Source organism: Aethalodelphis obliquidens, unplaced genomic scaffold (assembly GCF_003676395.1).
Source record: "Aethalodelphis obliquidens isolate GAN/ISIS:26980383/991018 unplaced genomic scaffold, ASM367639v1 scaffold89, whole genome shotgun sequence".
Taxonomy (NCBI): domain Eukaryota; kingdom Metazoa; phylum Chordata; class Mammalia; order Artiodactyla; family Delphinidae; genus Aethalodelphis; species Aethalodelphis obliquidens.
Genome location: NW_020838033.1, coordinates 1725425 through 1753296, shown reverse-complemented (window position 1 = coordinate 1753296; position 27872 = coordinate 1725425). Strand labels below are relative to the sequence as shown.

Below are 27872 nucleotides of genomic sequence, written 5' to 3'. Positions count from 1 at the left end.
GCTTATATGGGAAGGAAAATAAAACTTATAGAGCACTTGTTAGTTGTCAATTTATTTGCTTAGTTGTTCCTAGTCTTGGTTGCAACAGAGGCAGAGAACGAGGACTCGTGGGTGGAAGTTAGAGGGGCAAATGAGAAGAACTTTCTAACAGTCTGAGCTGTCCATCAATGGAACAGGCTTGACAAATTTTGAGCTTCTGGTGCCTGGAAGTCTGGAGTCAGGGAGCTCAAAGGTCTTTGTCACATGGGGTGTAGGAAGATTTCTGCACTGAGATAGAGGTTGTGCTCCACAAAAGTTGCCCTGCCTTCTGCCCTGAGCTTTGATTTTTTTTTTTGAATTTCTGAATTTTATTTTATATATTTTTTATACAGCAGGACCTTATTAGTCATCAATTTTATATACATCAGTGTATACATGTCAATCCCAATCTCCCAATTCATCACACCACCATCCCCACCCCCCTGCCACTTTCCCCCCTTGGTGTCCATACGTTTGTTCTCTACATCTGTGTCTCAATTTCTGCCCTGCAAACCGGTTCATCTGTACCATTTTTCTAGGTTCCACATATATGCGTTAATAGACGATATTTGTTTTTCTCTTCCTGACTTACTTCACTCTGTATGACAGTCTCTAGATCCATCCACGTCTCTACAAATGACCCAATTTGTTCCTTTTTATGGCTGAGTAATATTCCATTGTATATATGTACCACATCTTCTTTATCCATTCGTCTGTTGATGGGCATTTAGGTTGCTTCCATGACCTGGCTATTGTAAATAGTGCTGCAATGAACATTGGGGTGCATGTGTCTTTTTGAATTATGGTTTTCTCTTAGCTTTGATTCTGCTGGGAATCCTCACGCCCACTGAGGACTTACTCCCCAGGACCTTTCTCATCATGTCTCCAGTGGCTTTCACCATGTTTTGCTTGTTTGTTTGTATGAAGATCCTCAGTAAGATATCGTTTTACATCACAAACCAGTTCACACATACACAAAACTGAAATAAAAGTTTGAGAAACAATATTCACCTTTATTCTATGTAAATTGCACTCTGATATTTTCTATGTTTTTATTTTTTTAAAGCTGGTCTCGGGACTTCCCTGGTGGTCCAGTGGGTAAAACTCCACGCTCCCAATGCACGGGGCCCAGGTTTGATCCCTGTTCGGGAACTAGATCCTGCATGCATGCCGCAACTAAGAGTTTGCGCGCCGCAACTAAAGATGCTGCCTGCCACAACTAAAGATCCCATGAGCCGCGACGAAGATCCCGTGTGCTGCAACTAAGGCCTGGCACAGCCAAAATAAATATAAATAAATAATAAATAAAGAAATAAATACTAAAAAAAAATAAATCTGGTCACAGCTACTAAAGTGATTTCACAACTACTCACTAATGGTTCTGAACCCACCACCATCCCCTCTTCCTTCCCCTCCTAGCTCAGCTTCTCTGAGACTTCTCTCTCTGACACCCCCCTCCACCTTTCCTCCCTTTTCCATCCTCAGTGGCTGAGGGAGAACCTCTCCCTCCTCCTTGCCAGCAGTCTGAGGAGCCCCTACCACGGGTTTATTTCATGGAAGGGCCCCCAGGGACAGCATTGTTGGGAAGGTAGCGTCTGCAGGATGTTGTCCTTGCCTAGAATGACCAGCAGAGGGCAGAACGCCAGGACCTCCAGGGAAGCCGGGTCTGTGCCTAGCCTGGCCCCTCCATTATGCTAGATTCCCAGGGCTGTCCATTCATTATCTTTGGTTTATTCATTTGTACATGACATAGTGTATATTCAATACACAATGCCTGGCGCATAGTAAGCCTATAAAGAGGAATCACTCAGTCATTCCACACCCATTTGTTGAGCACCTACTATGTTCTAGGCGCTGGAAATACAAAAATCAAAGATTTGTCCCCCGGCCTCAAGGAGCTTGAAACTTGACTAATAAATGGAAGACTAAAGGAGAGTTTAAAATGAAAGGTTATAGGCTCAGGAGTACATGTAGACACCAAAGGTAAGTGAAGCCCAGCTAGGTAAGGTTAAAAAAAAGAAATCCAGACCAAAGCTCAGAACAGCATGAAGCGCTGTTGTAAAAAGAGGGAAAATGCGCTTGTGTAAAAATGTAAAAAGCGCTTGTGTAAAAAGAGGGAGAATGTTTATATGTGTTGACTCGTATCTGCATAAAACATCTCTGAGAGCTCATGTGAGAAACAGTTAATGTCGGTTTCTCCAGGGAGGAATATAGGAGAAGAGGAGGGAGGCACTGTTCATGGTATGCCATTTTACACTTCTTTCTTAAATTCTGAACTACCTAATTTTGAATGACCTATTCATTCAGTCATAAAGGAGAGAATCTGGGAAAGCTTTCCTAGAAGGGATGCTTCAGCCTAGTTGTGACCCTACATGAATTAGCTGGATACAGAAGGTGTCTCAAGCCCAGCACGAGCTGGTGGAGGAATTAAGAAAAGCTCCACTGATGGAGCCCTGGGGGCAGGTGGGGTGAGCAGTGGGGAGAGCTCAGGCCTCAGGGGTAAGCAGGGGTAAGCAGGACCCTTACCCATGGTGTGGGAAGGACCTCGGTGCTCAACCCACAAGTCTTGACTTGGTCTTACAGGAGGTAAGCAAGGGAGCCACAGAGAAACACTGCAGCCAAGCGTTGGGGGTGGGAGTAGAGGGGCCAGATGAGGGGAGCTCAGTGGGAGGCTGTTGGAACAAAGGGATAGACTAGATGAATGTGTGAGCAGGGTAGAAGATAGAGTCTTGAGGAATTTGCATCTGATCAGATGGCATGGGGCAGTGGGCAGAGTCCTCGTCTCTTCTTGGCCTTTTTCTCCTTTCCTGGCCCCACTGGTTTGTTTCCTCAGCTCCGATGCTGCAGGTGATGTCACCCTCTTCACCCATTTCCGTGGTCTGGTAGAGAAAAGTCAGAGCGGCCAGGGGGACATGGAGACACTACTGCAGATAAGGTAAGGGGTCCCTGGAGAAAGAGAACCAGGCATGACTTTCTTGACATAAGAGAGGCCATTTTTGGCCTAAGCCATTTGGTGATGTAAGCCTGGCCACAATGCTTGCCCTTGAACAGGTCTCAGTAATTAAAGATTTTAAGGGAACAAAAGAATGCAAAAGCAAACAACTGTTATCAGGCGAGAGAAGTTATTGTACTATATCAGAGATAATATATCAGTTGCAAAGACTCCCAGTTTTGCCTCACTGGTAAAGATTAGCCTGAAGCACTCAACCACCAGATCAGCTGGAACCTAAGGGCTAATGATGTGGACCTTTTCTGACCCTCATGACTTCAGTCAACTCAAGCTTGGACTCCTGTGGACCCTTCATGAATATGCACGTATCCTTAGCTTAAAACTTTCCCAATGTTATTGTTTTGGGAAAGATCCCTGGTGTTCTCCTTACTTGTTGTAAGTAATAAATCCTTCTCCCGCTCTTTGGCTTGGTTGTGTCTTTTAGCTTGAAACCCACCAGGAGGCAGACTGGGTTTTTCAGGTAACAAAGGTGAGCAGAAGAAACCACTGCTCTACCTGGAGCCCTGATAAGGGTTCAGAGTCCTGAGGAATGAAGGTGGGAGTCCACCCCTGGACCAAGAGCTCCAACCAAGAAGGAAGCCATAGCCCATGACCTACACCCATGTGACTGTAGCCCCCCATCTGTTTTTCCTTTCTCACTGATGGAGCCGTATGAAATATTAACACTTCCCCATTAAAAAAAAAAAAAGTATTATATTTAAATGTTTCCTCTTCTTTTCCTGCTCTTAAGCAGAGTATATTGGGGTGGCTGAATTTATTATTTATTTATTTATTATTATTTTTTTTTGCGGTACGCGGGCCTCTCACTGCTGTGGCCGCTCCCGTTGCGGAGCACAGGCTCCGGACGCGCAGGCTCAGCGGCCATGGCTCACGGGCACAGCCGCTCCGCGGCACGTGGGATCCTCCCGGACCGGGGCACGAACCCGTGTCTCCTGCATCGGCAGGCGGACCCTCAACCACTGCGCCACCAGGGAAGCCCCTGAATTTATTATTGAGGTCACAGAATGGCATAGTGGGGTTACTATGGAATTGGGAAAGGAGTGGACGGTTCCCGGGAGATCCTGGATTCTGACCAGTGGCCCATGACCTCACCTGTAGGAGCAGGACACACCGTAGGGCTGTGGCCCACTGGGGAGGGGCTGAGGGAGTTTGCAGCTCAATGTATTACGTTAGGTTTGTTTTCAGATCAATGTATTATGTTAGGTTTGTTTTCAGATACTTGCTTTCAATTCTCTCTCTCACCCCCCAAGCCAGAAACTCGTCAGCATCCTTGACCACCTCCTGTCCCTCGCCTATCTCTCAATGAGATGTCAAGATCTGAAAACTTTATTTCGCAAAGAACTCCCCCTCTAGACTTATAGCCACTGCCCTAACCCATCTCTCCCCTGAGCTCACAATCATCTCCTTAACTCCCTCTCTGCCTCCACTCTTTCTCCTTTCCATCTTGTCAAAAGCTATTCCCTTCTAAATGCAAACATTACCAACCCACTCCCAGCAGAGTCAGTGGTTTAGTATTGCAGACGAGACCCTCTGATGGTCTCCAACCCCACCTCTCTAGCAGCAGATCCTAAAACTCTAGGCCTTTCTCTTGACATTCCAACAACTGATCTGATGAGTGTTTGCATACAAACCCATGTTCTTATTTTCTTCTTCTTTTATCTATTCCTCTGTTCATACTGTCCCTTCAACCAGATTTGCCACCCATCCACCCTTCACAACTTAACCCCTTAGGACTCAGCTCCAAGTATCACCTACTTTTCGAGGTCTTTCCTGTCCTCCCTCCCAGGATGCAACGCAGCCACTCAGCTGGATTTGATAGCCCTTCTATGTGTCTCCCTCATACTTCACGCAGACCTCTCTGACATTGCACTGAACGCACTGCATCATGAACGTCTCTCTGTGGCCCCTTTAGACAGTAATCTTCTTGCTAACAAGGCCTAGGAATTAGTCTCCCCGACCTTAGCAGGATCCAGCCTCCCTTATGCTAATCAAAACCTAGCCTTCTGCGGCTTAAATACCCTCAGCAGCTTCCTATTGCAAGGAGGGTCAAAAAGAAACTTCTTACCTGAGCTCACAGCAAGATCCTTTAGACTTGAGCTCATCTTCCTCTCCAGCCCCATGTTTCACCCCTCCCAGGTCTGTCTTCACCCCCCACGCCCCCACTTGCCTGCAACAGTTCACTTTGACAGTTTACATTGCCCTGACTGTCCACCTGCTGTGTGTTCCTGCACCACCCTTGACTTTCTTTTCCCCACAGCAGCACTTACTGATTAAACTGTATCCCTGTTTCATGCCTTCTATGCTAAATTCCATGAAAATAAGAGCCATCTGAATTTAGCTCACTTTTCTATCCTAGCCCAGCATGGAACAGGCACTCAATAACATTCAATAAATCATGACATCACGACTTTACGAGCTCTTTTTGTCACCAGGCCATCTGGGGTGATCCAAATGACCAGGGGGACTTCCACAGGACCGGCCATGAGGTGGGGGGAAAGGACGCCCCCAGCTCCAGTCCTCAACCCGAAAGCTCTGAATGGGAATTCTGGCTCCTAGGCAGACAGTGGAGGGGGGAAATGGGAGGAGTAACTGTTTCCCAAGGACTGTCCCAGGTCTCAGGCAACTGCAGCCTTTTCAGACCCCACGAGTTTAGGTGTCCACTGCTGAGCCAGGGAAGCTTTCCTGGGAGTGTTTCCAAGTGGGGTCAGCAGTGACCAGGCAGGTGGTAATGGGAGAGAAGAGTTCAAAGCAGGACTGGGGAATGGATTCATGATGTACGCAGCCAGGCATCTCTACTCATTCTGTGACTAAGAGAAGGTGAACAACCACTGGTTCCCTGGGCGTCCCAGGGTACTTGATTCTGGATAAGGAGGGGGCTGAGGAGGGGCAGGCATTCAGGGTGAGGGGCTCCAGTGCCATCAGCTTATCGTACAACCGCCTTTTTCCTTGAAGGGATTCTTGTCCTCAGGGATGCCTTTGAGAAGAGGGTCGTTTCCCGCTTCGGCCTCCACGTAGTCCTTGATCTCCTTTCCTGTCTTAGAAATCTGCGGAAAGTAAAGTGTGCTTCTAGCCCCTGTCTGTGGCTCGGGATTCATGATTTGTTCAGTCCCAAGAAAGCAGGCTTCTGGGCAGGGTGGGGATAGAGGCCGGAGAGGAGAAAGATGAGAGGCACAGGCAGGTGTGATTTCCTTGACCAGAACCGCAAAGCCTGACTCTTACCCAGGGACAGGGCCGGACACACTGAGCCCTCGAGGCTCTGAAGTTATCTCTTACGCACCTTTGTGGGATCAAACCCTGGCTTCCTTCCACTTCCCATCCCATTCCAGAGGCACCTCCTGCTCTTTCTACTGTCCTGGAGAAGGCCCACCACCAGGCTGTCCATCACTTCCTCCTTCGTGTCCCGGCTCCATGAGGACCAGAAGGGGATGGAGAAGAGGAAGCAGGGAAGGGAATAGGAGGCTCACCGGAGCTCTTGGGTTCTTCACTTCCTTCTTCAGCTGCTCCACCTCCATCTTTAAAAGCTCCTTCTCACTGAGCTCCTGGGCCATCCTGCCGTGGAGAGACCAGGTCCTGGAAAGGATTCCACAGCTGGGATTGCAAATCCCCTGGGCTCCCCCAGCTCCCTCCTCTGTACTCCCCACACCTCAACTTCTACCCTCTTCCCTGCTCACCGTATATTCTCATCACTCACCGTAGATTCACTGCACCCCCACCCCCGTCCCATTATGAGTCTAGCCTCCAGAGGAGAGGATGCTCCCAGCCTCATGGGGGAGGCACACCCAATCTTTGCCCTTTAGGTAAGACCTGTCTATGGAGGAAAAGGGAATCAGAGCATGGAGAAGGGAGAGAAGAGTTTCTTTCAGTGAGGCAGATTTGGGAAGCAAAGTTATTGTTCCACCTAATGACACAGGTAGAAGTTTTCAGGAAACTCCAGGTCCTGTCAGAAGAGAGAGTAGTTTAGTGACTAAGAGAAAGACTCTGGAATCTGCCAAACTCCAACTCTGATCGTGACTCTTCTGCTTCCAAGTTGTGTGGCCTTAGGCAAGTTGCTCATCCTCCTTGAGCCTTAGTTTGCCCATCTGCGAAATGGGTATAATAATGCTACCTACCTTATATGATTATCGTGAGTGCTAAGAAAATAATGCATGTAAAATATTTTAACACACTGCCTGGCACATAATGAACACAAGACATTTATCATCATCATCATCCTCATCATCACTACTACAGGGTTATCAGGAAGGCCTGCCCAGTGCCTAACCCAATAACTCTAAGGCTAGCTCCCAGCCCAGTGCAACCTTAGCCCCTCTTACCTGCCAAGAAAGAACGTGCACTTCAAGTCTTGTCCCCAACCCAGACAAGATGGAGTTTGAGCCTCCTAGCTCCTCAGCAGCTGAAAGTCTTTGGATAAAGCAGATGGTTCGGAAGCCCAAATCTCTGATGCCTAAGCTGATCATAGGCTCAAGGTTCTAAGCCCATCCAGCAGCCTGAGCCTCCAAGACTGCCACCACTGCAGGCACCCTGCCCCCTGCGTCGGCCGCCCTCCTGTAGTGACCCCTCTGGCTTACAGCCCGCTTCCCTGTTCTCACCCTCCGGCCCTGATTGCTCCCTTTCCCCGGTCTTCTCTCCCAAGCCCTCTCCTCCCCACCTCTGAGCCTGCTCTGAGGCTGTTCTTCCCAATGAGGCAATTCCTAGACCAGCTCCTAACTTCCCTCACCCGAGAAGCCTTGTGTCCCCATTTCGAGCCCCACCATTTCACCTTGCAAGGTTCTCCCAGCTCAATCTTCATTCACTGATTCGGTAAAAATGTACTCACTTAGGACGCTGTGCCTGTCAGCACTTGGGCCCATGGCCACACCTCTAACACCTGTGTCCCCACGTTTTTGCCTCCATGCCTCCCCTTGAGCCCCATGTGTGGGTCTCCCTCAGCAGTCCCCGAGCTCAGGGCCCACGTCCTGATCTCTCTCTTGGTCTCCTCCCAGGACCACCCAAGGGCTGTGCCATTTAACAGGCACTGAGCTCCTGCTCAGGCTGACGCCCGTCCAATGACAGGAAACCCTCTCAAGGAGCAGATGTTAAGGGACCGATGTGGTCAGTGAGGGATCCTCTTCTTTCTCCTGACTCTAGAATGAATGACAGACTCCCCAGTGGGAGGGGCCGGGAGGAGGCCCAGAGTCCACTCTAACTTCCCCTGCTCCAGGAGCCAAGTCCCACTCACAGCTCTGAGCACTAAGAAATTGAGATCAGGACAGGACCCCGGAGGTCATCCGGTCTGAGTCTCCTCCTGTGAATGCAGGAACTGGAGCACAGACCTCCTGAGGCAGGCTCAGGGCTCTGGCCACCGCTGCCTCCTAAGACTGACCTGTTAATCTGGAATTTAAACTTAGTGCTTCTCAAAGCCAAGTCCTTCCTGTTGTCCCATCTGAGTCCCTTGTTCTACGCTTAGTCAATTTCATCTTGTCCTGCCGCTATCAGGCACAGAGCATGTATGTACACCAGACCTTCATTGCAGGTAAACCTTCAGAGACTTGATAATGATTCTCAGGGGGCCTCTGGCTGTATCTTCCCGGTGTCCAGCATGGTTTCCCTGGCTGCTGCATCGGTTGTTTTCCACTGTCGCGGCACCACTGCCCTAGGGCCCCCAGCACAACCGGTCTCCATATCCTCTCCACCCTCCAGTCCCCTGTCTCTTGGTGACTCATCCCCGAGCTTCCCAAGGAAGCCCCCACCCTCTGCCCTTTCCTCCCCTTCCATGAGTGGAAAATCCATCTCCACCCCCAGAGCAGGCCAGCCCCCTTCCTCCTGTCTCCCATCCCAGCCCCCGCTGCAGTTTCCTCTCCAGGCCCAGGGAGCAATCACAGCCGCCCCGACCTTGGCTTCCTCTGCTGGGAGGGATTGGGGGGCTGGGCCCCTGCAAGGGGCCCCCAGCTTCCCCCTTCCCCTGGGCAGGGGACAGAGAAGCACAGGCCCAGGGAGCGGGGACTAACTTCCTCTTGTGCCGGAATGAGCATGTCTGCCCTTTGCAAGTGGGTTTGGGTCTCTCAAGCAGAGGAAACCAAAAGCAGTGAGAGGGAGGGAAGGCGGAGCGACCAATCAAGGGCAGGGTGAGGCGCAAAACCAGCGGCTCCCCGGGGAGCCAGGCAGAGGCGGGGGGCCATGGCGGAGCTGCAGCAGCTGCAGGAGTTTGAGATCCCCACGGGCCGGGAGGCCCTGCAGGGCAACTACAGCTCCCTGCTGCGAGTCGCAGACTACTGCGAGGACAACTACGTGCAGGTAAGCAGAGCAGGCGCAGCCCCAGTGGCCCAGCCCCTCCAGGGGCCCGGACCCCGTCCTGACAGGTGCTTGGCCTGGGCCTAGGCTGATCTATCCTCCCACTCCAGGGCGGCTTCATCCCAGTCCCGCAAACTCTAACGCTGACTCATGCTCTCCAAGCCCCCACTGTGCCCCTTCTCTCTCCCAGAGCCTCAGACATGCCCGGCAGGCAGCGCTACCCCGTCCTGCTACAGGCCTCATCCTAGGCTCATCTCCCTCCTAGCCTTTCACTCAGATCCAGAGGCCCAAAGACTTATCCTCACACACCTGTTGATGCCATCATTCCATGTTCAGGCTGGCTCTGGGTGAGACTTCAGAAGAACTTCCCATTGTCGTGAGCTTGAGATGGACGAGGGAAAGTTCTGCTCCTGAGATCTGAGGGAGAGCCGAGAGATGTCAGACTACGCTAGGTTAAAGAGATGGGATCTGACTCAGAGGCAGGGAGATGGACAATAAGACTGCCGGGAACAGGCTACCGGCAAAAGATAAGGATGGTGGCATTTTAGAATAGTTTTCTAAATTGTGGGGTTGTCCCAGGACTGCAAGTCTGGAGCACGGGAAACTTAACAACGGTCGAGCACCCTGTTATTTCATTAACCTTTTTTTTTTTGCGGTATGCGGGCCTCTCACTGTTGTAGCCTCTCCTGTTGCGGAGCACAGGCTCCGGACGCGCAGGCCCAGCGGCCATGGCTCACGGGCCCAGCCGCTCCGCGGCATGTGGGATCTTCCTGGACCGGGGCACGAACCCGTGTCCCCTGCATCGGCAGGCGGACTCTCAACCACTGCGCCACCAGGGAAGCCCTCATTAACCTTCTTAACCACCTTGTGAGACAGCATCATTATTCCAATTTCATAGATGAGGAAACAACAGTTCAGGGAGGTGAGGTGACTTGTCCAAGTCATACAGCTTGGCAATGGTAGAGAGGGCATCAGCCCAGGACTCCTGACTTCTGACGATGAGCCCTCTCCTCCCTGCCTTCCCCTCCCTGACATGCTGTATGACTTTAAGACAGTTATTTGCACTGGGACCTCCCAGCTCAGTAGGCGTGTGGAAAAAAATAATAATATAAGGAGCAAGTGCTTATGGGAAAATGGCAGGTTAAAGAGAGTCAATGGTAACAAAAGTTAAGCTGCTTTGCTCTGCACCCAAACTGCTTTCATTGCCTTCTTCAGTCCTCACCTCAGTCTGTGAGCTGAGGACCACTCCTACTTCACAACCAGGAGGCTGAGCTTTGGAGAATTTAACTCACTTTCCCAAGGTCTCTAAGCTAGTGGTAGAATCTGGATTCGAACCGGCAACTCTGACTCCAGAGCAGCACCCCCAAACCTCTAGTTGAAAATGTTACCCCGCGTGTAGATATTGAGTGGCTGATTGTAGCTACTGCAGATGAGCTGGAATGTGGCTTGTGAACCAGCTCTATTCTCCAAGCACTGGAAGGCATGCTCCTTCTATGGACTAGGATGGAGGCTGGCCTTCCCATTCCTTCAGTATCTTCTGCGCATCTCAAAGCACTTCCAGATGGGTTCTCGTTTGCACACAGTGTGCACACAGAATTTGAGGTCGCAAAGAGCTGAGTCCAATTTCCAACTCCTGGACCTGAGACAAGTTTCCCCTCTGATTCTTTTTTTTTTTTTTTTTGCGGTACGCGGGCCTCTCACTGTTGTGGCCTCTCCCGTTGTGGAGCACAGGCTCCGGATGCGCAGGCTCAGCGGCCATGACTCACGGGCCCAGCCGCTCCGAGGCATGTGGGATCTTCCCAGACCAGGGCACGAACCCGTGTCCCCTGCATCGGCAGGCGGACTCTCGACCACTGCGCCACCAGGGAAGCCCTCCTCTCTGATTCTTATACCCTCCTTCTCGGTGGTCATATGGGTTAAATGTAATAATGTATTAAAGCATTTAGCCCAGCGCCTCCTCCTTAAGAAGGGCAGGATAAATGGCAGCTGTTACCGTTATCACCATCATCATCATCTTTCATCAGAAGGATGGAAGACACATACAGATATTAAAAGTCAATTCTAGTGAGGTGAAGCAGCCCTTGCACAAACACTCAGGGCATCGGAAGCCCTGACCCAGGCCAGAATCTGTAGATTTATGCTTCCTTCATGCAGGACACTAACCACTAGACCACACAACCAGTTACCTTTCCTGACTTCTCTGACGATCTTTGTCTGGGGAGCAAATGCTAAGGAAGGGTTTGGATGACTTCTCAGAACTGGTCTTAAACAAAGCCTGGTTCCCACACCCTCCCTCCCTCACCCCTCCCTCCACCCCAACCAGGTGTCAGGAAACCCATGGGGAATGGGGGAGGGCAGGCTGGGGTGAACTGCAGAGTTCTCCGTCAGGGTCCATTGGATTTGTAGACAGGGTGATTTGCATGATGAATAAGCAATCAGCCATGAAGCTGGATCCCAGACCTTTGTCTCTCCAGATCTCACTTTCGATTAAGACCAAAGCCAGGGGTCAGTAGGCATCCAGGCTCTAGCCTCCCAGAGCTGGGCCCAAGCAGACATTTTTCCTGTTTGGACTGACAGGAAAAATCCAGTGATGAATTCCATATGCCAGTCCAGGGAGGGGACAGTACAGGAGAGGCCAGCTGAGACCAGAGAAGTAGTCACTGTTCCATTCTGGGCCTTCGTCCATCTCCTTGCCTACTAAAGGAAGGTCTTGGACTAGAATAAGACCTGCTATGATTTCCGGTTTGATTTCTTTGCCTTTTCAAGGCACTTGGTGACATATGTTGATGAGATGTAAATTAGATGCAAACGAGCAGCTCTTTCCCTCAGTTGGAACAGAAAGGCAGGGAGGAGCACCTGAGGGGAAAAGCATGGAGGGGGTGTGTGGGGCGGGGTGTGTGTGTGTGTGTGTGTGCTGTCCAGAAGGTTCTAGGCCTGCCCTTTGGCTCAAGCCTGGCTTGGGCTACACTGGAGGCACCCAGGTCTCTCTCAGCACCCTTCTCGGACAGTTTCTAGGTCTGTTCTCCACTGCAGGCCCAGAGGAGTACCTGAGAGCCCTTAGCAAGGAGACCTCAGCGTGCAGCCTTGCTGGTCACTCCGCTGGCCTCTCCCCAGACTTGCCATGGATTGGCCCGCTACCCTCCATGTCCCTGACCTGAGATGAGGAAGCTGTCTGGGGAAGCAAATGACCGGAGCAGCTTTGTCCCAACCCGCACAGTCCGATCTGGGACGGAAAAAAACCCCTCTTCTGTCTTCAGCCACTCCCTGCCCACCCCACCGCCACTGACTGGAAGTGTGGCCCTGGCCAGCACCTGGCACAGTGCCGGGCATGCAGCAGGAAGATGCCCAGCAAGTGTCTGGGTTTGCATTCAATCCGCTGAGTAACTCACAGACACGTATTCATTAAGTACCGTCTGTGTATTGGGCACTATTCCAGGACAGGATACAGAATATGACAGATGCGCTCCCTGCCCTCACAATGCTTACATTTGTGTGTGCGTGTGTGTGTGTGTGTGTGTGTATGTGTGTGTATAGATAATAAAGTACATAGATAAATAATTTCTGATAGTGCTAAGTGCTATGAAGAAAAGAGAACGGAGTAAATCTGATAGTGAGTCAATACAGAAGTGGGCTGGGGGAGATCTTAGGGTGGTGAGGGAAGGTGTCTCTGAAGCGCTGAGATTTAATAAGGATTCTAGAAAGAAACACAGCCAGTGCAAAGTCCTGAGGTAGAGGAACTCCCCTGGTGGCACAGTGGTTAAGAGCCCGCCTGCCAATGCAGGGGGAGATAGGTTCGATCCCTGATCCGGGAGGATCCCATATGCCACGGAGCAGCTAAGCCCGTGCGCCACAACTACTGAACCTGTGCTCTAGAGCCCACGTGCCGTGACTACTGAGGCCGTGTGCCACGACTACTGAGGCCGTGTGCCACAACTACTGACGCCTGCACACCTAGAGCCCGTGCTCCGCAACAAGAGAAGCCACCGCAACTAGAAGTCCGTGCACCGCAATGAAGAGTAGCCCCCGCTCGCTGCAACTAGAGAAAGCCCGCATGCAGCAACAAAGATCCAACGCAGCCAAAAAAAAAAAAAGGCCTAAGGTAGAAACGATCTTAGCTTGATCAGGAAGAGAGACCCAATGGCCAGTGTGGCTTGAGGGGCGTGAGTGAGGGAGAGTGGAAGGCAATGAGGGTGAGAAAGAAAGCAGGAGCCAGCCTTGTGAGGCCCTATATAGGCCACGGTTAGAAGTAGCTTTATTCTCAGTGTGTTGGGAAGCTGTTGGAGGGAATGAGTGATTGAAATCACCCTTCCTGGGCCTCAGTTTCTTATCTATAAAATGGATCAGATTATCGCTTCCCAAACACCAGCTTGAAGACTGGAGATAAACCAGGAGCACAGGAGTCGCCTGAGGAACTTTTAGAGGTACAGATTCATTGGTCTCGCGCCCAGGGGATTCTGGTTAGAAGGTCTGGGATGGGGGCATGAGGTTGGCTGTTTGGTTTTCAAGTCTGAGAATATCTCTTCCAGCCAGTATTGACTTCCTCTTTCCTTTCTACCATTCACCCTTTAGCTCCCGCCCCCACCCGCCTCAAAAAATATCTTCAGGAGGATGGTGGAGCCAATCCTGTGTGACTATTTGAGCAGGGTGCCTTTTCCTTCCCTTGCACCCAGTCCTCAGGGCTGCAGATTCGCTCTCCTGATGTCCCCTGAGTCCTTCTTACCACATCATTTTTACAGAAACCTCCTCAAACAGCTGAGGGTTGCCACTTCCTCCCAACTCAGCCCCCACATTTCCTATACCCCATCCCAGCCCAGCCCACCCAGCCGCGGCCCCAGTGGAATATGCTGGCCTCAGGCCAGGGCTGTGTGTATTTCAGGCCACAGACAAACGGAAGGCGCTGGAGGAGACCATGGCCTTCACCACCCAGGCCCTGGCCAGTGTGGCCTACCAGGTGGGCAACCTGGCTGGACACACTCTGCGTATGTTGGACCTTCAGGCGTCCGCCCTGAGGCAGGTGGAAGCCCGTGTGAGCACGCTGGGCCAGGTAAGGGCTGTGGGAAGGCTGCTCGCCTCAGACCCCAACTCTTCAGCCCCACCTGGACATCTTCTGCAGCAAAATTTCTTTCTTGCCTCCCTCCATGTCCAAATGCCCACCTGTATCACAGAAGGCTGGCACTCCCCAAACTTTTTGAGCCTTCTAGTCTTTGTGGCTGTGTCTCGGGGGTGAGCCTTGCTGCCCCACCGGACCAGGAACTCCCCGATGGCAGAACTTTATCTTTCTCTGAATTCTATCCTACATGGTAGAAAGCAGGCTCTCCCTATCACGGTGGCTGCATAGGACAGGAAAGAGGAAAATGGACCCTGTTTCCATATAAACACGGGTGGTGATTTTATACATATCCCAGACTCAGAGTGCTTGCTTGGCAAGGTCATCCTCAGCCCTGGAAGCACTGCCACCACCACACAGCAACCCCAGCCCATCTAGCATACGCACCCTCCTCCTTCCTTCCTGGATCCTTGGCCAAGGAATTGCCCCATAAACCACACGCACAGATCCAGTTACACATGGGTCTGGCCTGTGCATCTCTCCCATGTTCAGTGTGGGTGTGTCTTTTCCTCTCACCCCAGCAGATTGGAGTTCCCACCCTCTCAGTGCTGTAGGTTTCTCCACAGTACATTCCAAGAGGAAGTTAATTCACTTATATTATTGTCCCCCCAAAGGAAGAGCTGATCCAGCCACAATTCTCAGCCACCTCCACTTTATCTCCCTCTGCTCCCAAGCCAGCCCCGTCTCTTCCCAGCATCCCCAGGGATGTTGTGTTTTCTCTTCCTCGGTTCCTGCTCAGCTAATAATAACCCTTGCTCTCTTCCACCAGGAAGTTGCTCCAGAGTGGTTCCATTCTCAACTGGCAACCCTTTCCCCAAATGCTGTCTGCCCTTGGGGACAAAACTCACTCTTTCTCTGGACTTCCCTGCCTCCGATGGTCCCTCCTCCCACCCCAAAGCCTTAAGGGGAAGGGTGCTGTGCAGAGGCTGCCCCACTGTCATCTCCAACCCTGTCTTTGCAGATGGTGAACATGCATATGGAGAAGGTGGCCCGAAGGGAGATCGGCACCTTAGCCACTGTCCAGCGGCTGCCCCCCAGCCAGAAAATTATCGCCCCTGAGAGCCTGCCTCCCCTCACGCCCTACTACAGGAGACCCCTCAACTTCGGTTGCCTGGATGACATCGGTCACGGGGTCAAGGTAGAGAGAGGGGCTCCTCCTCTTTCTCCAGAGCCCACCCTCTTCTCTTTTTTTTTTTTGGCTGTGTCACGCAGCATGCGAGATTTTAGTTCCCTGACCAGGGATCGAACCTGTGCCCCTTGCAGTGGAAGTGCGGAGTCTTAACCACTGGACCACCAGGGAAGTCCCCCCACCCTCTTCTGCCTCATGGCTCTCTTCTCTCTAGACCCTCAGTTTTCTTCTACAACCATGTTCTTGTCCCAAGCTGCAGTCCCTTTCCGTCCTCACTCCCTAAAGCCACCACCCTAAGTGGCTACCTTACTCCACAAGGCCTCCTTAGAGGAGTCCCTTCACCCCCTTCCTCCTTAAAAATTCTTCATGACCCCTCTCTTCATAACTGACCTTTACTCTGCATCACACGATCTGCTGCGAGTGACATCTGGGCACTCCACCCCTCCTTGTGGGTGGCGGGTGTGTGTGAAAGGGAAGAGGGGGGAGGGAGAATGTCAGGGTGTGTATGAGAATGGCGGGCCAGCCACATGAGATCGGCAACTTCCTCTGTCTGGAGGTTTGAGGTCACTGCACTGAACAGTCACCCCAGAGCTGCTGTTGGGTGGGAAGGGGCTGGGACGCAGCCACTCACAGGAGGACACGGTGAATGACTCTGGCATTTTCTTGACAACCCATGTCCTTCTGAGAGGTGGGAGAGGACACACAGCCCCATCACATTTTGCTGATTACTTGTCCCCACACTCCAACATTCCAGACTAGATTGGACGTTCCCCTGCATCTAAATGGCCCCTTGCTATCCTTAACACGCCATCTCCCCCCAGAAAGAGAAAGCACACGCCCTCCTTCAGTCACCAGGCCTCCTCACCAGTAAGTTCTTCCTTCTGTCCAACTTCAATTCTTTATGCGTGGGCTCGAGTCCCTTTTTGTCTTGTCCCTTGTGAAGGATAGCAGAGGACATCAGCCCCCATGCACCCCCTCTAGGTAGGGGAAACCCTGTCACTAACAGAGGTGCTCTCTTGCATGTGGGTTTGCACCTTGTCACGGGTACACTAAATGTTCTGCTCCTCTCTGCCCCAAACTCCCCAAAGCCAGTTCCCCAGGCCTGCGAAAATGACAGGTGGGACATTTCTAAGTCAACCTCTACCTCCTCAGCCGCGCACTGGCGTTGGGGTTTCTCAGAGTCAGGGACCACCAAGCTGAGCGCTGAGACGCTTTTGCGAGCGGGTGGGGCTCAGCCGCTGAGGCTCTGCAGAGGAAGTGGCCTTCTGACCGTGCCTGTCTGAGCCTAGGCAGACTTGAGGCCTGGGATCCAGGCAGCGAGCAAGGGGGGGGGGGGGGGGGGGGGGAGGGGGGGGCTGGGAAGTGGAACCGGGAACTTGCTGTGTCCGCGCTCTCCCTCCCAGTTCTCGTCTGCCCCTCCCGCATTTCCTCTCTGGGATGAGGGGCCTATTGCAGGCCACCCCCCGGTGTCAGCCCCGCCCCCTGTTCCCCCGCAGGATCTGAGCACACGGCTGTCGCGGACCGGGACCCTGTCTCGAAAGAGCATCAAGGCGCCTGCCACACCCGGCTCCACCACCCTGGGGTGAGGCCTCCCCGCAATTCACACCTGCGCCGCTCCATCCAGAAACCCTACTCCTCCATAGCCCCCTTCAAGCCGGGCGCCAAACTTCCTCCTCCGCCAGTTGCCACCTCCTCCCCGCACCGACCGCCTGCTCGCCTGATGCCTTCCCCTTGACGACACCCCTTCTCTCTGCCCACCCCCAGGAGAGCGCCCCGGATCCCCGAGCCAGTGCAGCTCCCCATGGTGCCGGACGGCAAACTCTCCGCCGCCTCCTCTGCCTCCTCCCTGGCCTCGGCCGGGTGAGCCGCACAGGTCCAGGTTGGGGGTGGTCGTGAAGGGCGGGGGCTTAAGAGGACTCAGGGTCACGGGGGCGGAGCTTATGACGGAAGGGGGCGGGGCCAGTTGGTTGCTGAGTTAGGAAGGTGTCCCCCCACCCCGCCCCCAATCTAGCCGAGCGCCCGCTTTCTCTGGTCTTCAGCAGCGCCGAAGGTGTCGGTGGGGTCTCCACGACCCAGGAGCAGGCAGTACCCCCACCTCCACCCCCTCCACCTGCTGCCTCCGAAGGTTTCCTGCCGCCCCCTCCGCTGGGGGAACTGTACCTGCCCCCAACGGGTAAGGAGCTCTGCCCTCTCCTCCTAGCTCAACTTTGGGGTCGTTCTCACCTCCCAGTACTTCTCCCCACCCTCACCCTTGTTGGGTCCAACTGGGTCTATGTCAGTTACCACTTTGTCCAAGGCAGGAGTACCGGGAAGAAAGGCAGCGGAGGGAATGAACTAACATAATTTAGCCCCCGCTTTCTCATCCATTTTCTCCCTTTTACTTAACCTCCTAGGATCTTCACACTCCCATTTAATAGATGAAGCTGAGCCTGAGAGGTTAAACTAAGTGCATTGGCTCACTCAGTCAAGTGGCAGAGTCTGACAGCCCTACAACTGTTCAATGTTACCGTATTTACTGAGCACCTACTACCTGCTAGAGGCATTGTGGGAGGACCAGGATGAACGGGGGCTGAAAGCAGATTGCAAAAAATGGGTAGATCCTGGGGCCCTGCTCTCCAACACTGAAGTTTCTTGGCCTGGAGGCGGTTGCCTGTGTGACACTTGCAGCCTTTCTGCTTTCCCTCCCAGCCCCAGAGCTGCCCATGCCCCTGGACCTGCCCCCTCCTCCACCCTTGGATGTAGATGATTTGGGGCTACCACCTCCGCCACCACCAGGCTTTGGGCCTGAAGAACCCAGCTGGGTCCCTGATGCATACTTGGAGAAAGGTACTTGACACCTGGGATTGAAAGGCACCAGATCCTGGGGTCAGGATTCCCCGCTCTTCTAGCCCAGAGCCATTCTCCCCTCCAGCTGCAAAGGGGTGAGGCTGTTGTTCCCCACACCCCCATAGAGAAGAGAAGCAGCCGGCCTGATATTGAATATTATCTCAGCTGGGGAGGAGTCCCGGGGCTTTGGAGAAGGCGTCTCCTGCTCCACCCCCCTAGGGTCCAGTATGTGGGCTCCAGCATCCCTGTGGCGGGGCAGGAGGCACATCTCACGGCACCTTCTCCCGCCCTGCAGTGGTGACACTGTACCCGTACACCCGCCAGAAGGACAACGAACTCTCCTTCTCTGAGGGCACCGTTATCTGCATCACCCGCCGCTACTCCGATGGCTGGTGTGAGGGTGTCTGCTCAGAGGGGTCTGGATTCTTCCCCGGGAACTATGTGGAACCCAGCTGCTGACAGTCCGGGCTCTCTGGGATGCTGACCCAAGCACAGCCTTGAGTGAGCCTCTTTTTCTGAGTCCCACACCGAAGCCAGCTCCGCAGTCAAGACTGGACCAGGCCTGCACACCTCCTGGGCTGTGAGCTGTGTCTGTTCCTTCTCCAGAGGCCTGCTGGAGACAGGAAAGAACTGGAAACCAAGGAGTTTGGTGACCTTATCCACAGGGGACCCTTACGCCATGCATGACAGGGTCTCCAGCTGCAAGCGCCAACTTTGAATAAAACTCTGATGCCCTGATTGCCCTACAGGGCTGGGGAACCGAGGGACTGAAAGGCAGCCCACTTGTAAGGCTCCCGCTAATTGAGCGCCCCCGCCTGCCCTGAGCAGCGGTATCCCCCATCTCCTCGGTGCTCACTGAGCCCTCTGCACTTGACCCCTGTGCCCCTCTGCAGAGACGGGCTGCACCCTGCTCTTTTGCCTGTTGCTTGCTTTGTTATGTATTTAGTTTTGGTTCCCCAAGCTGGGCACTCCTCCCAAGAGTGGGGACCAGCTCCCTCACTTAAGTGGGGCTCTCTGAGAGCAGAGATCACCTCGCCCTCATCCCTCAGGCTGCGGCGCAAGAGATCTCAGCCACCTTCACCTCCTTTCTCTTTTTCTTTTTTTTTCTGTACGCGGCCCTCTCACTGTTGTGGCCTCTCCCATTGCGGAGCACAGGCTCCGCACGCGCAGGCTCAGCAGCCATGGCTCACGGGCCCAGCCGCTCCGCGGCATGGGGGATCTTCCCGGACCGGGGCACGAACCCACGTTCCCTGCATCGGCAGGCGGACTCTCAACCACTGCACCACGAGGGAAGCCCCTTCACCTCCTTTATAGCTCTGAAACACCAAAAGAGGGAGGAGGGCCTTGGGTTTCCGCTGGCTCTGCTTTAAAACATCACGGCTTTCTGTTCCATACGGGAGAAGGGGGACGCAGAGGGCCCAGTCGGCGGGGCAACTTTGGTTAAGTCCCTGGTTTCTTGCTGCATAGACGAGGCTGGGGTGCGAGGAGATATCTTCGGGGTCTGTGAGGTCCCTGGCTGGCCAGACCCGAGCCCCGGACAGTGTGCTACCTCATTCGACCACAAGGAGGTGTCTGTGCCCTCTGGCTTTTTTTCCTGTGGGGATGCTGACAGGGTTGGGGGGGGGAAGGGATGCCAGGAGTACAGTGTAGGGTCACAGTAGGTAAAACAAGATCTAGGCCTGGGACCTTCGGCAGAGAGCGCCACTCCTCTCCGCGGGGAGTCCGGTGCGGGGGAGGGGTGGTGGAGAGTGCAGGGCCTGGGTCCCCTTGACAGAAGACTGGGGGTGGGAGGTCATGCAGCCCAAGGTTTAACTAAGCCTTTAGTTAAAGGTTTAGTTGGTTTAACTAAACCAACGCAGCGGGAGATGTTCTACCCCGCCAGGGAACCCCTTCCTCCCAGCTGGGAGGACCAGGTTTTTGGAAACGCTGCTGCCTGCTCAGGTATGCGCACCACCCGGGTGCGGCAGACTCCGGAATTTGCTTGCAGTGGAACTGGGGGAGGCAGCAGAGCTGGGTTAACTGCATAGACGGGGACAGCTCCGAACTCCCTCTTTCAGTCCCCAAATGGACGAACCTAGGATTCCGGAAATTCCCGGAGGATCATAACAAAGCGAAAGGGAAAGGGGGTAATAAAGCTAGGTGTGTCTTTCCCGACCCCCACCCCCTCACCCCCTCCCCGCCCGGGTGCCCCCTGCAGGCCCCGTCCTCAGCACGTCTTCAGCACCTGTTGCAGATGGAGGCGCACTTCGGTGGCGGTTTCCCAGGGCACCACCCTGGCGCAGAAGGAGCTGGGCTCGGCCTTCTGCGCCTCCTGGATAAGGCGGTGCATGGGGTAGCCCCGGCGCGGGAAGGCCACGTCGCCTCCTGCCAGCACCCCCATGGGGCAGAAGTCGTTGGCGCCGTCGCCCACGTAGAACAGGCGCTCGAAGTGCACGCCGTCGTGGGCCCGCTCGCGCAGGTAGTCGCTGAGCACCTTGTGCTTGCACATGTTGGCGGGGCAGCGAGCGCAGCTGTGCGCGTGGAAGGGCCGCAGCGCCAGCAGCCCCCGAGCGTCGGGCCCCGACGGGTTGCTGAAGATGCGGCGGAACAGGCCGTGGTGGCCGGCGGCGCGCAGCGCACTCTCCACGCCAAAGGTGTTGGCGTCTGAGATAAGAATAACCTCAAAGCAGGCGCCCTGCTTGGCCACAAACTGCAGCAGCTCGCCCATGCCGGGCGACAGGGGGATGGCCTCGTAGATGGCGCGCAGGTCCCGGGGCCGCACGCCCTGCTCGCCCAGGTACTGGAAGACGCGCTGCATGTACTCGTTGTAGAAGCCCTCGCGGTAGGTGGCACGCAGGCTCTCAGGCAGCCGCTGGCCCGGCGCGGCGCGCACGATGGAGTCATCGCTGTTTTCATCCACGATAGTCTCGTCAAAGTCGAAGGTCAGGAGGAAGCGCGGTGCGCCCTGCGCAGCCATCCCGCCGTCCTGGGAGCAGGGGAGAGAGGAGGGAGCAAGCGAGAGGGGGCGCGGCGGGAGCCGGCCAGGGAGAGGCTGGTTAGCGGGCCTCCGCCAGAGGCGCTGGCACATCCAAGACCTGAGGAGGACCCAAGGCTGGTTAAGCAACGCCGTCCTCACCCCCAGCCTTCCCCGTCCACCCCCTTGCACCTCTCGGTTAACTGCGCTGGGGTTTATCCTCAGGGGACCATCCTCCTCGTGAACCCAGAAGGGCTTCTTTGGCACCTGCTTCTTCTACTCTCATCCGGGGCTATGGGGGCTTAACGAGGGTCAGCTTAAAAGAGTGGCAGAGTGGCTTCCAAGGGGGCGCTCCTTTGGGGAGGTTTCTGGACTATTCTGGAGACTTCCAGTGCCCCCAGCTGTCCATTGGATACAGGGAGGGTGGGGGGGACTCTCTACTCCCTCTTCCCTAACATAGTTAAGGAAAACCACCCGTTCACCCAAATGCAGCAGCCTCCTCGTTCCCCTTTTTGGCCATGCACAGCCGACGGCTTGTGGGGCTGGTGGACAGGAGGAGCCAGGGAAGACTTGCTAGCACCACCCAAAGCATGTGGGCGATCAGTGCCAGGCCTGGAGAGGTAGGGGCCTGGGCTTCTGCACTGGCCAGAGAATTGGATTTTAGCTCTTGGAAGAGCCAGGTAGGTGGATTGACTATCCCAAATCCAGGCAGGCTCTCTGTGAGCTGCCTCCAGCCAGTGGCACTGGGCAGGGGTCCGAAGATGGGACACAACTTCTCGGGGGAGTTTTAGGGCCCTGTGCTGACAGCTCATCACTAATCACTTGCCAATCCCCTGGGAGGAACTCGTCAGCAGGTGGGGTTTCTGCGAGAGTCCGAAGCAAGCGGGCAGCAGGAGAAGCAGTGGGGCTTGGGGAAGTCGGAGCCTCCCACACCAGGCCACGACATACCTGGGAGACAGGTAAGGGAGAGGAAAGAGAGCAGCAGTGGCTGAAAAGGCAGAGGAGGCAGCAGGTAGTGGGGACATGGGTGGCGGGGGGGATGAGGCAGGAGTGGGGAAGAAGAGGGCTAGAGGAGGAAGTCATGCCGGGGCCATGGGGGGGAAGGAACAGGAAGTCAAGACCCTGGGTTAACCATGTTGTGGGGGGCGGGTGGGAAACACAAGGGAGAGGATGGGAGGCAACAGGGCAAGTGTGAGGGCGCAAAGGCAAGCAAATGGAGAGCAGAAGCCCTCTGCAGCCTGGCCCTGCCTCTCTGCCTGCCAGCAGCTTTATGTGACAGAGGGGCAGCGAGCAGATTACGTACAGCTTCAGAATATCCACCATGCTGCCTTTCTGCCTCTCAACCCCCCACCCCAGTTAGTTGAGACAGAGCCACTCCTCTTTCTGGTTTCTTCCTAACTCCCTTTCCAATATTCCTGTGATGTTTATGGCCTGGTACATCCTGTAAACAGAAGGCCAAGCTCCTGATTTCCAAACTGGGATTTGAACCTGCTATCTGCCTCCCTAAGAGAATTGTCCCTTTGACTTCCATCCCTAGAGTCACTCTCTGGTCTCACCAACATCTATCTATGAGTTTCAGTGGCCCACGATCCCTGGAGTGGAGGATGTAAAGCATCAGGGCCCCACCCCTGGGATGGAAGCTTCCAGGGATTAGTGGAGGCGCAGTAGAGGTGAGGGCAGGCTTAAAAGGGGCTGGATAGGGCTCCTCCCTCCCCATGGTGGGAACATGGGAGCTGAGGCCTCATCCTAAGAGACCCCTGGAGGGACCCACTTACCCTAGATAGGCATCGGAGGCCAGCAACTGGAAAACACCCGCTCATGGTCAGTACATCACCCTGGGCACCACCTGTAGGGACTGTTGGCCTCCAGCTGTCGTCCAGAGCTCCTAACAACCACACAAGGTCCGTTTGAGGGTCCCAGTCAGGTGGCTTTGTTTCCTTGTCCTAACCCCTCTCCTGAGCCCCAGGAACCACCCAGTAAAAACAGCCCCTCAGATAGGCCAAGGACCACAAAGCCCTTGCTGGGCACCCTCTTAACAATCCCCTACGATGCTGGAAAGGTTACAGATGATATTATTGGAGACCTAGAAGGTTTAACCAACTTGTGCAGACATCACCCACTGTATGTGGCAGAGATCTCAAAACCAGATCTCAGAGTCTGAGACCAGTGCTTTTTTCTCTGTATGGTCATTGCCCCATTCTTGTGTACACGGCACATCATAGTTTACAAATCATCTTCGCTCACATTCTCTCCCTGCTCATCACAATCCCATGAATTCAGCAGATGAGAAGGGCTCAGAGATTAAATAACTTGCCCAAGGCTATGATGGTTCCATGGCACAGAGCCTGGTTCATGAAAACCTGGCCACAGCCTTGCCTGCCCTCTGCCCTCAAAGGGGAAGGGGCAGATGACCAGGCTCACTGCACCACAGCTGGAATGCCGGGACCCCTGGGCACCACAGGTGATCTGGGACTGTCTTCCTCCCTGGTGCTTCTAGAGGCTGGCAGTCAGCAGGAGTCGGGTTGAAATTTCTGCCGGACTTTGCTATGTAACTTTGGGGACAGGGTTTGGCTTCGTGGGGGGCTTCACCAGTGTAGCTACAAACCCACAACTTCAGTGCCTCCCCTCCATCCTGGGGTTAAATGAGAGACTAGATGCAGCTGGGACAGGTCTGGAAAGCTACTGTGAGCCAGGAGACTAGACGGGCTAAGGAGCAAAGGAGCAAAGGTCTGGCTGGCTGCTTCCCTCTGGTGGTGAGAGTGGGTGACACTGGGTACCCCTCTGACTTTGTCAAGTTGACTCTCCCCAGAGCATCCCAGGACAGCATGGAGAAGCTGTAGCCCTCAAGACAGAGACTGGGATATCCCAGGAGGGAGGGGCTCTCTCGCTGTCCATCTTGAGGTACCCCATCCCTCCCCACTCCCTGACCACACATGCGTTAAACCCTTTTGCTAGGGATGGGATGTGGGTTTCAGCCTTTTCCCTAAGAACTTGTAATCTAGGAATTGAAGAGACACAGTTCAAGAAGATGGGAGAGGGCTTCCCGGGTGGCGCAGTGGTTGAGAGTCCGCCTGCTTATGCAGGGGACACGGATTCGTGTCCCGGTCTGGGAAGATCCCACATGCCACAGAGCGGCTAGGCCCGTGAGCCATGGCCGCGGAGCCTGCGCGTCCGGAGCCTGTGCTCCGCAACAGGAGAGGCCACAACAGTGAGAGGCCCGTGTACCGCAAAAAAAAAAAAAGAAAGAAAAAGAAAATGGGAGAGAAGGGGAGGGAGGCATGTGAGGTGAAGGAAGGGCACGTTTAGGGGGTTAGAGGTGGGAGGGCTGTCCCCAGGCCCCATCTAGAGGGAGTTTCAGCCTTCCAGAATCCTGGCTGATATCACATGTTCCCCAGGGGCCAGGCAAATCCAAAGAGAAAAGGTCAAGGGATGCCACTCCCCTTGTAAAAGCAAACATGGACAGACATGCGCCGGGCAGATACAAAGCTAAAAAAGGGTCTCCAGGAGCCACCCAGAAGCCAACTTTCACTGCCCTTGGTGCTTTTTCTTTTCTTTTCTTTTTTAAATTTGGTGGAATAGTCTACTGGGTTTTAATCATGTTCAAAACTTCTCATAGCAAAAGAAATAGTTACATTTTTTTAATCTAATACTAGTATTTAGGGAAATCAGTTAAACATTTATTTGGTGAGTTGCCCTTGTTTTAGTCCCCACAGCAGAAAGCCAGGCATCCTGGGTTTCTCCCCTCGAAACTGAGAAGGCCATGCTGTGATACCCACCCCTACCCCAGAGTAGTCAGAGGGACCCCAGGCCCCGCTTGGATCTGCCTCCTGTGACATTCAAAAAGGTACTCACCTCTGCTAGCTTTGTCCTGAGTGATCAAAACCTTTTGTGGTCACCAAAAAGGGTCCCTCAGAGGAAAGGGGAACAGGACCTCTGAGCTTCTCCTGCAGGCTAGAGTAGAGAGAGAAGGGTTTCATCAGGCTGGCAGGGAGTCCACGTTCTAGTCCTACCTAAAAGCACTGCTTCTCTCCTTCCCCCTCCCCCCTCCCCACCCACCCCGTTCACCTTTTTACACAAGTGCTGCTACATTACATCTATGGGAATAGGGTGCGAGGACACCTGGGGATAAGGGAGGGAAACAAGAATAGGCCCTAAGTTTGAAAGGCCCCTCTTAATGGATGGATGGAGTTTTAGCAGCTTTAACGGTTTTCTACGAGAAACGTGCAAGATAAGGATGTGGTGGGGGCAAGGACCCCAGAGATACTATAGTAACGCATCCTCTTAGTATCAACCACTAGAAACCAGATTCCACCACTAGGCTGGAATTCTCTCCCTCCCGCAGACAGCACTCCCAACTTCGTCATGGTCTATTCCTTGCTCACCACCACCAGCAGTGAATAGGAAAGGCCCAGAGAGGTCAAGCTAACATCCTGGGTCACACAGCATCAGAATCAAGATTAGAACTCAGGGGTCTCTACTGCCTCTTGGGAAAACTGCAGCCAGAACTTTCCCTATTGCCCCCCTGGGTTGTGAGCTTGCAGTCCTGACTAGCTGGGTTGAAGTCCTGGAGCTCTCGTGCCAGTGAGGAAGCTGAGACCCTGAGTCACCTCTGGTCTCGCCCTGCCTGGGTGGACAAGCTCGGAGGGGATCCTCAATGGGCAAGGAGGTGGCAGCTGACGGTGGAGTGGGGGGAGAGATATTTTTAGAGGTGGCTGGAAAGCAGGCACTCTGGCACACCCCCAGCTGGCGGGTGCTTCGCTCCAGTGAGGGGCGGCGGGCGGGCAGCTCGGGAGTCGAGGGGACTCGTGGGTGGCAGGGAGCAAGGGAGCACGGATTCCTAAGCCTTGTCCGAGTCGGGGACGGACCTAAACCCGGACAGCCCGTTCTTGGGGTAGGAGAAGGGGGACTCATTCCTCCGACCCGGAGACTCCCCCAATGACACGAGCGTGAAAGAGCGCTCTCAGACTCAGCGCAGCCGCCACCCCACACTGGGACCCCAGCACTCCCCACCTCGGGAAACCCAGGACTTACGTGGGGAGCGGTGGCTGCAGACGTCTGTCCCGGCTGAGTTTGGAGTGTAAAGAGTGGGGAGAGGGGCTAGCTGAGGTATTTGGGCGCAGGATGGAGCAAGGGGTGCTTACGGGAATTGAAGGGGACGCGGTGTCTTATCCGCCCCCGGATTTCTTGGGCTCCGGCTCTCACGAGTCCCTCCACTCCCGAGGGGCCGTGGATGATGTGCATCTGGACCGCTCTCTCCACTTGCCCCCCATCCCCACCCCGGGCCGCCGCCGCGTCCCCTTTAAATACCCGGGAGCCTGAGCCGGAGCCCAAGCCGCTGTTGGCGCTGCGGCTGCCGCAGCACCCGGGCCCACCGCAGTCCCCGCACGTCACAAGCGGCTGTCCAATCACAGTGGCGCCGGAGAACATTAAGGGGGCGGGCCTCCGCAGGCCACGCCTCCCGGCTGCCCCGGAGGCTCCCGGAGCGCCAGCGAAGGTGGGATTGGGAGCTGCGGGGAAGGGTAGGAGAGTGGAGGTGGAACGCGTCCCTTCAGAGGGGCGTGGGTGGGGGGCACCCTCATTAGAGCGGCTGCGGGCCTCTACGTAAGTCCCGAGCACACACCTGGAGGTGCCCGGGCTGTGGACTTTCTCCACCGCCGCCTCCAGAGCTCTGATCCCGGAGATTTGCAGAAATGCACCCCCATCTCCAGCCCTTATTCCGTTCTGCTCTCCTAAGCTCAAGAGCAGGGATCGGTTGACCCCGCCGAGGAAAAGCAATTCCTCTTCCACGTGCGCATAGCTAGGTGCCCTCTGCCCTCCAGGCGGAGTCACTGCGCCCCGCTCCTTGGGACCCTTGCTCCCGTTACAGGTCACAGGGGGTTGCCGACTTTCCCACTCCCCTACCCTGTAAACACTAAGTTGGGGACCAAACTCTCTGCCCCTTTGCAAGTAGTGAGGTAAATAAAAAAACCACTTTCTCCTCGCTCGCTGAGTCCTTTCCTAGCCACACCCGCCCCACCCTTATGCCCTCCCACCCTGGTGGTGAGGAGGAGAGAAGATTATGTTTAGAGAGGAAAGAAACTTATTTACTGAGAACATACTATGAACCGGGTATCGTACTAGATCGCAGCACTTATGGTTGAATGTTGACAGCAGGAAAAACTGAGTTCAAACCCAGGCACACCTAACTCATGGGGGTCACAAAGGGGCTGTGTGGGTGGGGAGAAGGTGGGCAGCCCCAGGCCTGGGGCTAGTCTCCCTGGCTCCACTCTCTTCCGGGAGAAGAGAGGGCGCAAATGCAAAGGCCCTGAGTGATCTGGAGGCCAGTGGGACTGGAAACCAGAGAGGGAGCGAGGGTCAGCCGGGGAGTACCCTAATCTCTGTGCCAGGGGCTAGGGGTACATTGATGAATAGGACAAACGTGTGCCATGTTTCCATATATACAAAGGGGAAGCAAGGCTTTAAATCTGCAAACCTGACCCTTAAAACCCTTGCCAGTAACTCCCAGTGCCCCAGCTCCTTCAACTGGTTTGCTGCTCCACTTCATCTCACAGCCCAGTCT

At 54.4% G+C, this 27872-nt stretch overlaps 3 protein-coding genes across 10 annotated transcripts; 1 reads left to right on the top strand and 2 right to left on the bottom strand.

The window, feature by feature from the left end:
• Nucleotides 1-5493: 5493 nt before the first annotated feature.
• Nucleotides 5494-16263, bottom strand: GNGT2 (G protein subunit gamma transducin 2). 2 transcript variants are annotated; one of them, XM_027094466.1, is made up of 5 exons: nt 15925-16263; nt 9608-9715; nt 7342-7429; nt 6493-6598; nt 5494-6072 (listed from the first exon to the last, which is right to left on the bottom strand). In XM_027094466.1, exons 4-5 carry the CDS (start codon nt 6574-6576, stop codon nt 5947-5949), a joined length of 210 nt encoding a protein of 69 aa, XP_026950267.1. In that variant the 5' UTR covers nt 6577-6598; nt 7342-7429; nt 9608-9715; nt 15925-16263; the 3' UTR covers nt 5494-5946. The 2 variants fall into 2 exon arrangements, with proteins under 2 accessions (XP_026950267.1, XP_026950266.1); XM_027094465.1 differs by lacking the exon at nt 15925-16263 and adding an exon at nt 14453-15327.
• On the top strand, nt 8770-19440 carry ABI3 (ABI family member 3). 2 transcript variants are annotated; one of them, XM_027094464.1, is made up of 8 exons: nt 8770-9301; nt 14175-14342; nt 15367-15543; nt 17031-17116; nt 17299-17394; nt 17577-17707; nt 18223-18360; nt 18656-19440. In XM_027094464.1, the coding sequence occupies exons 1-8, from the start codon at nt 9185-9187 to the stop codon at nt 18817-18819; spliced, it is 1077 nt and encodes a 358-aa protein (XP_026950265.1). In that variant the 5' UTR covers nt 8770-9184; the 3' UTR covers nt 18820-19440. The 2 variants fall into 2 exon arrangements, with proteins under 2 accessions (XP_026950265.1, XP_026950264.1); XM_027094463.1 differs by having other exon boundaries at nt 8772-9301; nt 17574-17707.
• Nucleotides 19441-19653: 213 nt separating this feature from the next.
• Nucleotides 19654-26620, bottom strand: PHOSPHO1 (phosphoethanolamine/phosphocholine phosphatase 1). Of its 6 annotated transcripts, none has more exons than XM_027094480.1 (4): nt 26345-26619; nt 25166-25264; nt 23089-23198; nt 19654-21434 (listed from the first exon to the last, which is right to left on the bottom strand). In XM_027094480.1, the coding sequence occupies exon 4, from the start codon at nt 21425-21427 to the stop codon at nt 20567-20569; it is 861 nt and encodes a 286-aa protein (XP_026950281.1). In that variant the 5' UTR covers nt 21428-21434; nt 23089-23198; nt 25166-25264; nt 26345-26619; the 3' UTR covers nt 19654-20566. The 6 variants fall into 6 exon arrangements, with proteins under 6 accessions (XP_026950281.1, XP_026950282.1, XP_026950284.1 ...); XM_027094481.1 differs by having other exon boundaries at nt 26455-26619; XM_027094483.1 differs by having other exon boundaries at nt 19654-21325; nt 26345-26618.
• Between the last annotated feature and the right edge of the window lie 1252 nt (nt 26621-27872).

Bases quoted from the DNA above. Each gene is read 5' to 3' on its own strand.
- GNGT2 (XM_027094466.1), bottom strand. From the start codon at position 6,576: ATGGCCCAGGAGCTCAGTGAGAAGGAGCTTTTAAAGATGGAGGTGGAG. The intron at 6,073-6,492 runs GTGAGCCTCCTA...TACTTTCCGCAG, and splicing joins TGAAGAACCCAAGAGCTCCG to ATTTCTAAGACAGGAAAGGA.
- ABI3 (XM_027094463.1), top strand. From the start codon at position 9,185: ATGGCGGAGCTGCAGCAGCTGCAGGAGTTTGAGATCCCCACGGGCCGG. The intron at 15,544-17,030 runs GTAGAGAGAGGG...GTTCCCCCGCAG, and splicing joins ACATCGGTCACGGGGTCAAG to GATCTGAGCACACGGCTGTC. The intron at 17,395-17,573 runs GTGAGCCGCACA...TCTGGTCTTCAG, and splicing joins TCCTCCCTGGCCTCGGCCGG to CAGCGCCGAAGGTGTCGGTG.
- PHOSPHO1 (XM_027094482.1), bottom strand. From the start codon at position 21,427: ATGTGCCAGCGCCTCTGGCGGAGGCCCGCTAACCAGCCTCTCCCTGGC.